Source organism: Amblyomma americanum, chromosome 11, assembly GCF_052857255.1.
Source record: "Amblyomma americanum isolate KBUSLIRL-KWMA chromosome 11, ASM5285725v1, whole genome shotgun sequence".
NCBI lineage: Eukaryota > Metazoa > Arthropoda > Arachnida > Ixodida > Ixodidae > Amblyomma > Amblyomma americanum.
Window position 1 is genome coordinate 52,088,941 of NC_135507.1, and position 14,787 is coordinate 52,103,727.

General features: G+C 44.1%; 1 protein-coding gene across 1 annotated transcript in view; it reads left to right on the forward strand.

Moving 5' to 3' along the window:
- The window catches only part of LOC144109618 (uncharacterized), a 128,011-nt gene that overhangs the window by 59,764 nt on the left and 53,460 nt on the right, over positions 1 to 14,787 (forward strand). Inside the window, exons 65-71 of the mRNA XM_077642437.1 lie at positions 2,592 to 2,618; positions 2,957 to 2,983; positions 3,322 to 3,348; positions 6,768 to 6,794; positions 8,347 to 8,373; positions 8,695 to 8,721; positions 9,418 to 9,444. Coding sequence (XP_077498563.1) covers positions 2,592 to 2,618; positions 2,957 to 2,983; positions 3,322 to 3,348; positions 6,768 to 6,794; positions 8,347 to 8,373; positions 8,695 to 8,721; positions 9,418 to 9,444 — 189 coding nt within the window. The remainder of the gene's footprint in view (positions 1 to 2,591; positions 2,619 to 2,956; positions 2,984 to 3,321; positions 3,349 to 6,767; positions 6,795 to 8,346; positions 8,374 to 8,694; positions 8,722 to 9,417; positions 9,445 to 14,787) is intronic.

Genomic DNA, 14,787 nt, shown 5'->3' on the forward strand with positions numbered 1-14,787 from the left:
GGATGCGGTCCTTAACTATAACAGTACTATCGGGCAGTTCAATCACAATTTATGACTAAAACTCTACTACGCTGCACGGAAGTCATATCATCTTAGAGGTCTACATACTGTACTAGAACGATAAGTTTTGGTGTGGCAAGCCTTTAGTGGTACTGATGAGACATTTATTTACCTGAATACTGTTGCACAATTTCATGCAGCTTTTTCAGCTATAGCGAGTTTTAGAACAAAAGACGCAAACTTAGGGTCCCCTCTTTGCACAGCGTACTGTGGCCTTGCGGTATGCACTCTCGAGAGCTTCAGAATACGCGGCCGGCTGCATCCGAATTGTGTTAGCCGCTCGCAACATTATTTGCCCAGGAAATTTAAGTTAGGCGCTAAATTGTGAACTTCACAAATGTGATTTTCTTTGCACTTTTATTCACGTTAGAATAAAAGAACGAACAAATAATGATTAAAAACAATGTACATAATGAAATTCATAGTTAAAAATCCGATTTGTTGTTAGCACCCTGCGAACATACCGTTCTTTCTGGCGTCGTATTTCCGTGGCAACGAATCACCGGCTAGCTGAAGCGAGCAGCCGTCCAATTCGATAAGTAATAATAAATTTTGAGGCCTTTTATCGCTCAAATTTTTTCGCGTTGGTATCTTATGAGAGGCCAAAATTTTCGTGCACTATTCATCTGGCCCGAAAGAGAGAGAGAGTGTGTGAATCGGCAACGAAGAACTCGCGGTGAGGCGGATGGCGTCCGCTTCGAGCGACTACACAATGTAGCCCGTCTTTTTTATTTTGTTTTGTTTAGCAACGCCCGCTAGACCAACTAACCAAGGAGCTCTTGCGCTCGGGGATTGCGGTCTGCGTATATTTTTTATTGATCATATAGGAGATACGGAATGTTTTATACGCATCTGCTAGTCTGTACAAGTCTTTAGAATGCACGCAATTAGGGAACTTGCCGCTTGGACTGGTCTCCTTGGCAGTTTCTTCATAGGCCTTAAGAACAAGAATAAGCACAGTCTTATCTTTGCAGCGGCGTAGACGATTCTTAATCGTAGTGCTGCTGTTATTTCCCATTTCTGGCGCTTTATTGAGTGAATTCGTCCTTGAGAAATGAAGTTCATATAATATTGGCACAAGTCCAAGATTGATGCTTGTTGGGCTAGTACGTTAAAGATGACTGCAGTGGCAGCGCATGTAGAGCGCCGACTTCCAGCTGTTTATTTCACCAAACGTGCCACGTATATTATATACACCAGCAAGTGTTAAATCCGGGGAAAGAATAAATGGCAATCGGGAAGCAACACTGGTCACGATGCCCCAGCAAGCACCAGGAACCTAATTCCGACCGTCTAAAAATCCGATTTCCTTCTGCGACTAAACGGCCGATGGCATGGTCGCACACTTATCCCCCGCACGGGCAATCTTCACCGCTTAGATTATTTCCATAACTCTCTCATCCTTATGGTTACTATCAATCGTGCATTGATTACATGCTGGCACGCATGACTTTTTTCGACGCTGACGCCCACAGGTTTTTCCGCAGTTGCGGCAGAGCAGGCTGAGCTCGCACTGGTTTCGTTCATTTACGCAGTGCTCTTTACTGTTATGTCCTATCCCGTCCCTTCTCTGTACCTGCGCTGCCACTGAAGTCATCGCGCAAATTCTTCTAACGAGAAAAACGAATAGCGGTGTTAGTCAAGAAGTTGGGTGTTCTCATTTTCCCGTTTTGTTCAGTAGGGTTACATTCCGATTGGTGACCGCGAGATTCTATAGAATGCCTTCAGTCCAATTTCCGGTATCTTTTAATCTTTTGAATCACCGCAGTTACGCACTTTTTGTTCAGACTTGATTGCTGAGCCGCTACTGGGAATGGCACTGGAACAAGCTCAGAAACGCGTGTCGCACCCTTCTCTATCTTAGCGCTGATATCTAATTACAGATTTTTTTTAATTTTATGCTTCTTATAGACCCTTCAGATATCATAGTTATAAAAAAGTGACACCTGTTTTCCAACTGCTAGGATTTTGCTAACTGCTAGGATTAGCAGGGGGTGTAGAGTTATAACGTCTGTTTTAAACAGTATCACACGATTTTAATTTCAATATTTCAGTCGCTTGCAATGCTTTATGACCAATTCTGCTCTATCATGCTCATTTTATTCCATGCAATTACGGTACTTCCTGTTTTGATCCGATTCCTCGGTTCTTTCTAATAGGTCTCTAAAACGACAAACTGGGGCGCAGTAAGCTATTTGTAGAGGCGTAACCGATCCTTCCCATTCCCAGTGTCGCCATTTTTTTCCATTTCTGATTTCATGCAGGGCATTGTTCATTCCCATTCACATAGGATATTCATATCAACCTTGCACATATTCTTCTGGCATCAAAATGTATTTGTGACAACTAGGCACAGAAGTGTGGTGCCCTCGTATCGCCTGTTTTGTTCGCTACAGTTAAATTATTGTTGGAAACATTTCGATCAATTCCAAGAATGTCAATGGCTAAACAACGCACTTTCCCTCACTCCTGCATGCATGATATTTCGGCTCTTCCTGTTGTGATCCGTTTCCTCGGTCGTTTCTACATAGGGCACTCAGACAACAAGCTCAGGCACGGTAAGCTCATTTTGGTGGCGTAACAAATCCTCCTCAATTGTAGTTTCCCCATTATTTTCTGTTTCTAACTTAATGTAGCGAATTGTCCCTCCAGAAATCGTGTTCAGAATACGGGCACTTACTCTTCTCTCACATAAATATAATTTGCTCTCTTAGGCACAGAACTGTGGTGTCTTCATATCTTCTGTGTTGTTGACTAGCGTTAGATTTTCATTTCCAACGTTTCCACGGCTTCCAAGAATGTTTTCCGGCCAAATTCCTCTCTGTACCGCTCTTTTAAATGCACGCAATTGTGGTACTTCCTGTTTTGACTTGTTTCCTCGGTCGTTTCTACATAGGGCACCGAGACAACAAGCTCAGGCACGGTAAGCTCATTTTGGTGGCGTAAGAAATCCTTCTCAATCGTAGTTTCCCCATTATTTTCTGTTTCTAACTTAATGTAGCGAATTGTCCCTCCAGAAATCGTGTTCAGAATACGGGCACTTACTCTTCTCTCACATAAATATAATTTGCTCTCTTAGGCACAGAACTGTGGTGTCTTCATATCTTCTGTGTTGTTGACTAGCGTTAGATTTTCATTTCCAACGTTTCCACGGCTTCCAAGAATGTTTTCCGGCCAAATTCCTCTCTGTACCGCTCTTTTCAATGCACGCAATTGCGGTACTTCCTGTTTTGACTCGTTTCCTCGGTCGTTTCTACATAGGGCACCGAGACAACAAGCTCAGGCACGGTAAGCTCATTTTGGTGGCGTAAGAAATCATTCTCAATCGTAGTTTCCCCATTATTTTCTGTTTCTAACTTAATGTAGCGAATTGTCCCTTCAGAAACCGTATTCAGAATACGGGCACTTACTCTTCTCTCACATAAATGTCATTTTCACGCTTAGGCACAGAACTGTGGTGTCTTTATATCTTCTGTGTTGTTGACTAGCGTTAGATTCTGATTTCCAACGTTTCCACGGCTTCCAAGAATGTTTTCCGGCCAAATGCCTCTCTGTGCCGTTCTTTTCAATGCACGTAATTACGGTACTTCCTGTCGTGACTCTTCTCCTCGGTCTTTTCTACATTGGGCACCCAGACAACAAGCTCAGGCACGGTAAGCTACTTGGGGAAATTTATCCGATCCTTATCAGTCGTAGTGTCGCCACTCCTTTTCATTTCTGTGCTAATGTATCGAATTGTGCTTTCAGAAATCATATCCATTAAAACTAGCACACGCTCTACTGATATGGGAATTTAATCGCCATTTTTAGGCACAAAAGTGGTGCCCTCAAAGAACCTGTTTTGTTAACTAATGTTGGATTTTATTTTTGTACGTTCGATTGCTTGAAAAAAATATTTTAATGCCTAACTTCCGATATTTTCATATCTTATTAATGCACTGTTTTCCATTTCTGATTTTTTAAAGGGAATTGTGCAATAAAAAATCATATTCGTATAATGTTGGCACGCGTTCTTCAAGCATTAAATGTAATTGGCACTTTAAGGCATATAAGTGTGATGTCCTCTATATTTCGTGTTTTGTCACTGGCGTTAGATTTTTGTATAGAGCATTTGAATCGGTTCCAAGTGGGTTTTGTTGCCAGATGCTGCTCTGTCCTTGTTGTGTTTTTAATGCACGCAATTACGGTACTTCCTGATACAACTCGTTTCCTCGCTCGTTTCTATGTAGGGCTCTGAGACAACAAGCTCAGGCAGGGTAAGTTCATTTTGGAGGCGTAGCAAATCCTTCTGAATCAACATGTCGTCATTATTTTCAATTTATGATTTAATTTTGCTAATTTTTCCTTCAGAAATCACATTCGTATAAGCTCTGGCCCATATTCTTCAGCAATGAAAATGGAATTGACACTTTTAAACACAGCAGTGTGATTTCCTTTCATCTCCGTTGTTGTTCATTCGTGTTAGATTTTGATTTCCAACATTTCCAGCACATAGAATGATGTTTTACGGCCAAACGCTATTCTGTACATGTCTTTTTAATGTACATAATTAGGTATTTACTGTAGTGATTTGTCTCCTCGGTCGTTTCTACATAGGCCACGGAGACAACAAGCTCAGGCACACTAAGCTCCTCATGGTGGCATTGCAAATCCTTCTCCATCGTGGAGTTGCCATCATTTCTATTTCTGACTTAATTTAGTGAATTCTCCCTTCAGAAATCATATTCATTTAATAGTGACACATATTCTTCTTCGGTGAAAATATATTCGGCGCTTTTAGGTACACAAACATAGTCTTCGGATATCTCCTATGTTATTTACTAGCGTTAGAACTTGATTTGAAACAATTCCATGTCTTGAATATTCTGCGCCCAAACGCCTGTGTGTCCTTGTCTTTTCTAACTAGGATTTCTAAAACTTCCACCACTTGCAAGGATGTTTTGCGACCAAATGCCGTTCTGACCCTCTCTCTTGAATGCACATGATAACATGATAACGGTACTTACTGTTGGCTCTCGTTTCGTCGGTTGTTTCTTGATAGGGCTCTGGAACGACAAGTTCAGGCCCGGTATACAAGCTACCTGTGGAGGCATTGCCATTCCTTATATAAGTCTCAGTGACAAGAGTTTTTTTTAATTTGCGGTTTTATGTGGCGAATTATTGCTTCGAAAATCATACTTGGGCAAAACTGGCACTTATTGCTCTAAGTTTAAATTGCAATTGAAACTTTCAGGCTTTGAAGTAGCGTCTCCTCATATAAATTTCTTGTTTACTAGGGTTAGATTTTATTTGTAACATTTGTGTCGCTCGCGTAAAAAGTTTCGCGTCCAAATGCCGCTGTGTGCCTGTCACTTGAACGCGCGTGTTTACGGTACTTCGTGCTGTGACTAGTTTCCTTGGTCGTGAACACACCGTTAACACTGTCTTTTATACACAAAAGACCCCTTTATCCTGACTTCCATCTCCCATAGTCACCCATAGACCTGCCCCTGCCGCTGCTGCATAGAGATAAACTCGAGTGTAAGATTATAAAGTAGGGAAAGCTTACAGTGTGCTAGCGAAACCCGCAAGAGAGATGCCGCCACTATATCGCACCGCAAAAGTTTCTCTCTTGGTTTGAATTTTGGTGTTAGGTCCCAGAAGATGTCAGTTCCACGCAAATTATTAGACTGTTATCTCGCCGGGAAATGTCGTAAACATTTTAGCTGTGGCGTGCGCCATGAGCTGCCAGTGTCGGCATTGCATCCATGCCCTTAGACGGCCAGTGGCGTTCTAACACCAGATTTTTGCTTCGAGCTGAACTTTTGCCTCAAACACAACAGATTTTTCTGTAGTGTTTTGGAACCTGATAATCGAATTTCTTGTGGTTACAACATTATTTTCTCTAGTATTGAGCAGTCTCCTGTTGTAACGACAGAGTGAGTTCTGTCGTAACAAGAGACAACTTAGCAATACTAGAAAGATCTGTCGTAACGACAGGACGATAAAAATGAGTTGTATTTTGGGAATGGCTGTGTCGTATTTTTCGACTGGGCATAGACAATTACCTCATCCATTAGATCTTAAAGCTGTCATTCATTCAAATATCTTATTTTCGGCAATGAATAATGTCTTCTGATCTCAAAAACATAAAAAACTGGTGCTAATGTTCTGCCGTGATAAAATAACTGGTAGCTATAGCAGTCAGGTGTACCGTTATCATTTCTTCAGTTGTATTTTGTATATTTCTGTTTTGATTTTCAACACTTCGATCCCTAAAAGGAGTCTTTTACACCCAATAACAAGTCGGTCCATGTGTTGGGAACGCCCACAATTACTGTACTTTCTCTTTAAACCGATTCCTCAGCCATTTCTTCATAGGGCTCTGAAACTACTTGCTCAGGCACAGCAGGCTCCTGTACAGTCGTAGCCGATCCTTCTCAATTGTAGTGCTGCGATTGGTGTCCGTTTTCGGTTTATGCAGTGTACTGCCCGCCCAGCTAATATTTTTACATATTATTAGCATATAACCTGTAAACGTTATTGGCAACTTTGGTCACGGAAGTGTGCTGTCCACTCTTCCTCTGCTCTCAGTAGTGTTAGAATTTGACTTGCCAAAGATAGGTCGCGTCAATTGTTTGATTTGCAATTGCCAGTCTGTTTTTATGCTTTCAATGCGCGCAGCGCGCGCTCAACTTTGACTCCTCTGCTTCGTCGTTTCCTCTTAGGGCACTGAAACAACAAGCTCAGGCACGGTAAGCTCGTCGTGCCGCTTACCTGACCCTTCTAGACTTCAGAGCTGCATTGATTTAATTATCTGGCTTTCTCGAACGAAGAGTGACGTCAGAAAGCATATTTATATTGTCGACAAAGGTAGCAGGAAGCGGGAGGCACAGCCGTATACTGGGGCGAGGCTCGCCGTACAGCCGCGCTCATTTGAGACAAAAGGAGACCCTAGGCTAAGCGCTGGGAGACAAGGTTCGACCACCAGGTGGCGCCGGCAGACTGTCAGCAGTGTGGCAATATAATATTGGCACATGTTATCCTAGCGTGGAAAATTAATGTATAAGTTTAGCATTGATGCGTGCCGTTGTGTTTTCGTGTTTCCTTCAGTAAATTTAGATTTCGCTTTCAAGCTTTAGGTTGCTTGGAAGAATCTTTTGGAACAAATTGCCAGTTTCTCCGCGCCTAGCGAACACACACAATTATGGTGTTTTCCTTTTAAATCGTTTTGCTTGGCTATGTAATCATAGGGCTCCTTGTATAGGCGTGGCCGATCCTTCTCAATCCTAGTGCTTCGACTGGTATCAGTATTTCGTTTATGCAGTGCATTTTCATCCCAGAAATTATATTTTATAATATTGGCACATCTTCTGACGTAAAAGCGTAATTGCCAAATTTACTCAACAACTGTAGCGTCCACATATCTGCTGTAATGTTCTCAAGGGTTACAAATTTCACTTGCGACATATAAATGTGTGTGATGTTTTAAAAACAGATTCCGGTCGGTTTTTGCCTTTGGAATGCATGGTGTCATGCATTTTTTTTTATTTGGCTTTTTTTGCTTGACCGCTTCGTAGCGTACTGAAACAACAAGATCAGGCACGGTAAGCTACCCGTGTACGCGTTCCGCATGCTTCAAGATTGTATACTTGCAATTCATTTCCAGTTTTGGCTTCCTCCAATGCATATTGTCCTCAGAAATAACATTTAACTTACGCGCAATCTCGCACCAGCATAAATAATTGGCAGCTTTAGCACTGAAGTATGGCGCTATTATTATTGTTTTGTTCAGTACATTTAAATTTTCATTCTCAACATTTAGGCCCTTTGAGAGAATTCTTTACAAACAATGGCCTTTCGTTTCATGTCTCCTTCATGTTTCGTTTCAAGATGCACACAGTTACGGTACTTTTCTTTAAATTGTTCCCATGGCCGCCTTTTAATAGGTCTCTGAAACTATTTGCTCAGGCACGGTGGCTCACTTTATAGGCCTGGCCGATCCATCTCCATCGTAATGTTTGGATTGGTATCCATATTCTGCTTACGCAGAGCACTATCCGCACAGAATTTTAATTTATATAATTTTGTGCACATTCAGCCGTAAAAACGTAATTGACAACTTTGGGCACTCCCAGTGCGGTGGCGTCATATCTTCTGTTCACTAGAGTAGAGCCAGATTTTGACTTGCAACCGAGAGATATTATGTACAGTTGTAAACGCTTATGCCGACTGGTTTTCCTCTTTAGAATGCACGCAATTACGCACTGTTCATGTTGATTTGTTTGCTTGGCCGTTTCATTGTAGGGTACTGAAACAACAAGCTCAGGAACGGTAAGCTCTTGATCCTTGTAGATCTTGCATTTGCGGCTGATTTAAATATCTGCTTGTCTTCAAAAACAGTCTCTTCAGAAATCATCATTATTTGAAATGGCTTGTATTCTCCAAGCGTGATAAGATAATGTGGTAGGTTTATCACAGATGCGTGGAGTTTTTATTTTTCGGCCTTGTACGGTATATTTGCATCGCGGTTTTCAACGACTCGATCGCTTCTAAGTATCGTTTATAACCGGTCGCCAATCTGCCCCTGTCTTATGAACGCACACAATCGCGGCACTTTGCTTTTAAATCTTTTACTTGGCTATTTTTTAATAGGCCTCTGAAACCACAAGCTCAGGCACGGTAAGTTCCTTGAATAGGCATAGGCGATCGTTCCCCACCGTAGTGCTTAGTCTGGTGTTCACATTTAGTTTATGCAGTGGATTGCCCTTTCAGAAATTGTAAAGATATATTACTGGCACATATTCTTCTGCAGTTAAAACCTAATTGTGCAACCTAGGGCACTGAGGTGTCGTATCCGCATTTCTGCTCTTTTGTTTAGAGGTACTAGATTTAGATTGGCGAGAGATAGATTTATGTGATGTTTATAATTCTACTGCTGCCCTGTTCTTGCCTTTGAAATTTACGCAATTAGGCATTATTAATTTGGCTCCTTCGCTTAGGTGCTTCATTGTAGGGAACTAAAAGGACAAGCTCAGGCACGGCAGCTCCTCGTATGTGTGAGGGTGACCGTTTTAGATCATAGAGCTCTCATTCATTTACATACCTGCTTTCCTGCAGGGAATAGTGTCTTCAGAAATTATACTCGAATCATAGAAACTGGCCCAAATTATCTTACTGCAGCGAAATAATCGGTATTTTTGTCACCGAAGTGTGGCGTTATTAGTTTTCGTCTTTTGTTCAGTATATTTACATTTTAACTTGCAATATATTGATCGCTAGTAAGAATTTTATATAAACTAATTGCCGGTCTTTCAATGCCTAGCGAACGCCCTGCGTACTTTGCTTTCAAATCCTTTCCTTGATCGCATTTAATAGGGCTCTGAAACTACAAGCTCCGGCACGGTAAGCTCCTCGTGGCCACATAGCCGATTCTTAATTGTAGTTCTACTGTTCTTCTTGCGTTTTCTTTTCATGCAGGAAATTCGCCCTTCAGAAATTATATTTATACATAACTGGCCCATAGGCAATTACCAGACTGATTCAATGTTTTGAACGCACCCAATTACGGCACTTTCTGTTGTGCCTCGTTTTGTTTGACATTTCTTCATGGGACTCTTAAAGGACATGCTGACACAGGATAATCTCCTTGTAGCTGCATTGCCGATTCTTATTCGTAGTGATGCTATTGTTTACCATTTCTGCTCTTGTGCAGTCAACTCGCGTGTGATAAATCATACTGTTACGCACTCAGCACTATTGTGCACGTAATGAAACGTTTCTACAAAACTTTCTGTGATGAAAACAGAAAACTCAGTGCGGTGAGGTCCCACCACATTTTTCTATCTCTATGTTCCTCTTCACACCGGCTCCGTCGTCGAGAGAAAACATGTGGCACCTTCGGGACGAAGTCCCAGGCCGACTCAGCACGGTCTCTACGGTTGGATACTATGAGTTCAGTGATATGCCCCACCTGGGTATGGTCGGGTTGTCGGCCACCTTCGGCAAGGCGTGATCCGACGCAGTTCAAATCACTGCTGCACTCCAGCACAGTAAAAGCCCCGCGTATTTCGACAGGAGCTTCTGAAACAAAGCACGCTTGCGTAGAGGCGTCCGCGGCCACGGTAAATCCCCTTGGACTTAAGAAACGGGCTGGCGGCAGATGTCTGTAGCCTTGCTTGGAGCACTCTTGCGAGTCCAAAATGCGGATGTGGACAATCCGGTAAACTTCAGCTCGACAGAGTGTGACGGCTGTGGAAGGCTCCTCGCGGGGAGAAAAAAGAAGGATAGTATCGAGACAGCAGCGAGGAACGCGAATGTACGGTAGCTAAAAGGGGTTGTTGTCAGTTGCCTCCTGTTGCGCAGTATTGTACTTGCATACGTTATGAAAAAGACTTCATCCCAATTCTTATAATCAGAATTGACGTACATTGCCAACATAGTGGTGAGCATGTGTGTTGTGAGCTTATGGGGCCATTCCCTTCGGGATGATACGGTAGTGAGTCATGGAAACTGCATGTACAGAGACGCAGTCATCCGCAGTAAACAGGCGCCTACGATCACTGATGAGGGATCAGGGTGGGTCGTGTTGGTTTAGGACCCACCGCAGAGAAAAAGAGGTACATAGGAAGCAGTCGCGGACGGTAGCACGGCAGGTTCACGGTATCGTCTTAGGTGGTCGACACACACGGTCATCCATTGGTTACCATTAGCAGACAGCGGAAAAGGGCGTAACAGGTCAGCGCCCACTTGTTCAAATGGTGCGCTCGGAGGAGCGACAGGATGCAGCTAGTTTCGTGAATATATCGATGGCTCCGTAGCGTTCAGTCATTGGGCGAAATTTCGGCCAGTAAAATAAGAGCAGCCTTAAAAAGCTCCGAGGTTGCTTCACTGATTTCGGCGCTGTGAAGTTGGTGACAGCCTTAATGTTGTGGGTACCTGGCCGGATACCGTCCTTATCAACTTAGTGACCGAGAAGAATTGTTTGGCGTTCGCGAAAGTGCAACAGTTCATTGTTCACAGTGCGGTAGGTCCTTTGGTCGCTCTAACTACGCCATGAGGCACCAGGATATCTTCTTAGCACAGGCATGTGTAGTAGGGTACATCATGGCCTCGAAACCGCTGTAAACAGGGCTCCACGAAACAACTGTAACGAAGACTGCGGACAGCGCTGAAACGATTGTGTCTCCGAAGACAGACAACGCTTTGCCATTTAGCGGCGAGTTCTCAATGTAGGCTGAGAGAGGGACGGACTTAGTGAAATTCCTCCACAGGGGAAGTCGAGTTTCACCGTTCTGTTTTATACCCAGGATAATGTCGTGCGTAACGCGAAGGAGCACCGCGTATTCAGTCCTCAACACTGGTCAGCAATCAGTACATTTTCATAACGAATACCAAACCGGATCAATGATCATCCCCCTATTTTGTGTAAAATCATAGCGCTATCAGTTCAAAGGTAATTTTACGATTCAGACGGTTCTTTAAAGCTAAACCCAGAGCCGACACTGTGGCACCAGTGTCCACAAAGGCTACAAAGCAAATATCGTCCACTAACACTTCAAGGCAGTTCATTACCGTTACGGCGGGCAGAGAAATTGGCAGTATCGATGACCCTGCGATCGCATCTCTATTGGCCACATCCGCTAATTTAGCGGTGACGATGAACGACGTAGGAGAGAAGGAGAGCGCAGGGAGCTTTCAGTGGGGGCAGTCAGGCTACCGTCAGAGGGACGGGACTTGGTACGTAATTAAGAGAAGCGGTAGGTGCTCCGAGGCGATGTGAAGGTCGAATCACAAACTTCTACATTGAAACTAGGGCGACGTTCCGGCCATAGCCGCTGGTAGCGTGAAATCTTGGCCCGGCGGCAGCAAAAGTGAGATATGTGTCTGATTATACCACATCAGTAGCACTCTGCTGTGTAGGGAGCACGCGCGGGGTAACAGACAGAGCCGAAGCGGCCATCGTAGTCTGGCGAATGGCGGCGCTGTCGACGTGCTAGTGCGATGGCTTAAGGACGTGGAATCCGAGCAGTGTCGCGCATATCGTTGCGGATTAAACAAGCAAGTTTGTGAATTGGCGAACACCACGGACAAGAGCGCTGGCCCGGAGCTGCCTGGAGGAAACATCCATCATACGCGGCTTCACTGCGGGACGCAAGTTCTTCGTGCCGGGCAGTTTTGGGATTGACGCCAGGCAGACTCACAAGATCGTTGAAATCTGCGCTAGCGACGGTGGGGACATTAGGCAATCGGCCAAACTTCTGAGTAATATGACGTTTCCTGTAGAGCAACAAATGTGCGGCAATTATTGATGTCGTCCTTGGAGGAGCCCAACTGTTCTTTGCTCATGAGGACGCTGTATACATCCACTTAATATCAAAATTCTATCCCGGTGATTACGACCCGGAATGTACACTACGTGACGAAACAGCCACTTACGACCACATATTGTGGAACTGAAAAGAGGAGCCGCCGCCGGAATCTACGCGGAAGAAGCGCGCGGAAGAAGCACGGCAACTGGCCAGACACCGCATTCACCGTCAGCAGCAGATCGATGCTGACCGCTACGACCTTGGACGCCGCTACGTTACCTACCACCCAGGCGACTATGTGTGGGTTTGGACGCCCGTTCGTCGTCGCGGGCTGTCCGAAAAGTTACTGCGCCGCTACTTCGGCCCTTACCTTGTTGTCCGCCGCCTCAGCGACGTAACGTACGAAGTTGCACCAGCCTCGCCAGCTCGTTCATCGCACAACGGCAAGCGCAGCGACGTTGTGCATGTGGTGCGAATGAAGCCGTACTACGAGCGACCCCCCGAGTGACTTTCCGGCTGCATGTAGTCATTTTTCGTGATGTCAGACTCGTGGTGTACTTCTTGAACACTTTTTCTCCCCGCTATTCGGTCTGACGGTAACACCGCATCGGGGCGATGCTCCTGAAGAGGGGGCAGTGACACGAGGATTGGAAGTAGAAGAAGAAAGAGATCGAAGCCTCTAGAAGTAGACGACGCTGAAGTGTAGGTCCGTTTCTCTGGTGCCCTCGTTCAGCCGCTGCAGTTCCTTTTCAGTGTAACAACTGTTACAATATATCTATTTTTCACTGAATTGGTCTTCGGAAATCAAATTTCTATAGAATTCGCAAAGATTTCTCTACCGTGAGAAAATGATTGCAGTTCTAAGCAAAGAAGTCCGGTGTCCTCATTTCTCTAGTTTTTTTTTTCTATAGCGTTACGCTCTGATCTCCCCTAGCTCGATCGCATCGAATGTACACGTTACTGCTGACCTGTTCGTCTTTTTGAAGCGAAAGCTTCACTATGCTACCTCGTAACAATTTCGCGGCGCTTGCAGTTTTGACCGTCAAGTGAGCCAGAGGTCAAACCAAGACTAAGCTATGCTATAACTATGGTGTCCTACCACATGCTACAAGGCCAAGTGAAGGTCAAAGGCCAATGTCAAAGGTCAACGTCAAAGGTCAAGGTCAAAGATTATGATGTAAATGATGACGTGAACCTTCAATGTTCTTTGAAAGCAAAGGAAAGGCTCATAACTGGCCCCCTGGTATAGTGGACACCTCAGTCGCGCTTAACCTACCTGGTAGTGGCAGATGTGCGCAGCATACGTTGGCATTGACAGCGTTGTGGCAGAAACGCGGCGTCGGCGTTCATTGTGTTCATTGACGTTGGCGTTGACAATGTTTCAGACTCGGATGATTTTGAGGAAAGGATCGAAAGACGCATAACTGGCTCCCTCTGTTAGTGGACGCCTCAATCGCGCTTTGAGGTACAAAACTCACTCAACGTTACAGACGCCAAGCCGCGTCTACTTGGCCGATACACCACAGCTTTCGCTCTCTAACCAGGTTCAGCAGTAGTTGAACCACTGCTAATTTTTTCCTTTTAATTTCACACAATTGCGATACTTGACCAATTAATTCCTTTACAGCCTCGTTTTCTTTCTCTTGCACTGAAAAAAAGTACGCAATTTTAAACTTTCAAGTCTGGCGTCCTAATTTCTCTGGCATTCCTCACAAGCTTTTGATTTCTCTGTGAAACGGCTTCTGTGTATGGAACATTGTCACAACAGTATCGGTTTATTCTCGTGTTTTCAATAATGTACATTTTCGCCAGTCGCCGTCTTGATTTCCTTGCGTTGCTGTTTCTTCATAGAGCACTGAAACAACAAGCTCAGGCACGGTGAGATACTCATAGCGGCATGATGGTGCTGTTCATTTGCATCGGTGTTTTTTTTTTTTGCAGTGAACATACTGTTCTGAAATAACATTTCTTCCACATCATCACATATTGTCCTCATATGATAAAATACTCACTCTGTTTATGTCATTATACGAGACGTCCTTTTTTTCGTAGCATTGTTCTGTCCTGTTCCACCTCGCTTTTGAACGGTTTATAACATGTTCCATTTATACACGCAGTTGCGCACTGCACGTGTCTTTTCAATCGTGCACAACTACCGCACTTTTTTTGTTGACTCGTTTGCGCTGCTGTTTCTTCATAGGCCACTGAAACGACAAGCTCAGGCACAATAAGCCATTATTAGCGGCGTAGGCCATTGTTTTCACGCTTGCTGCTCCTGACCTCTTCCGTTTCTCTTTGTATGTGGTTAATTGTCCGTTTACAGAGGGCATTGTTGTGCTCCTGGCACGTATTTTCCTACCGTGATAATGTCACTCACAAATTTATTAATTATACAGGGGCGCCTTATGTTTTTGTCCTGTGCTTCATACTGTTCTAT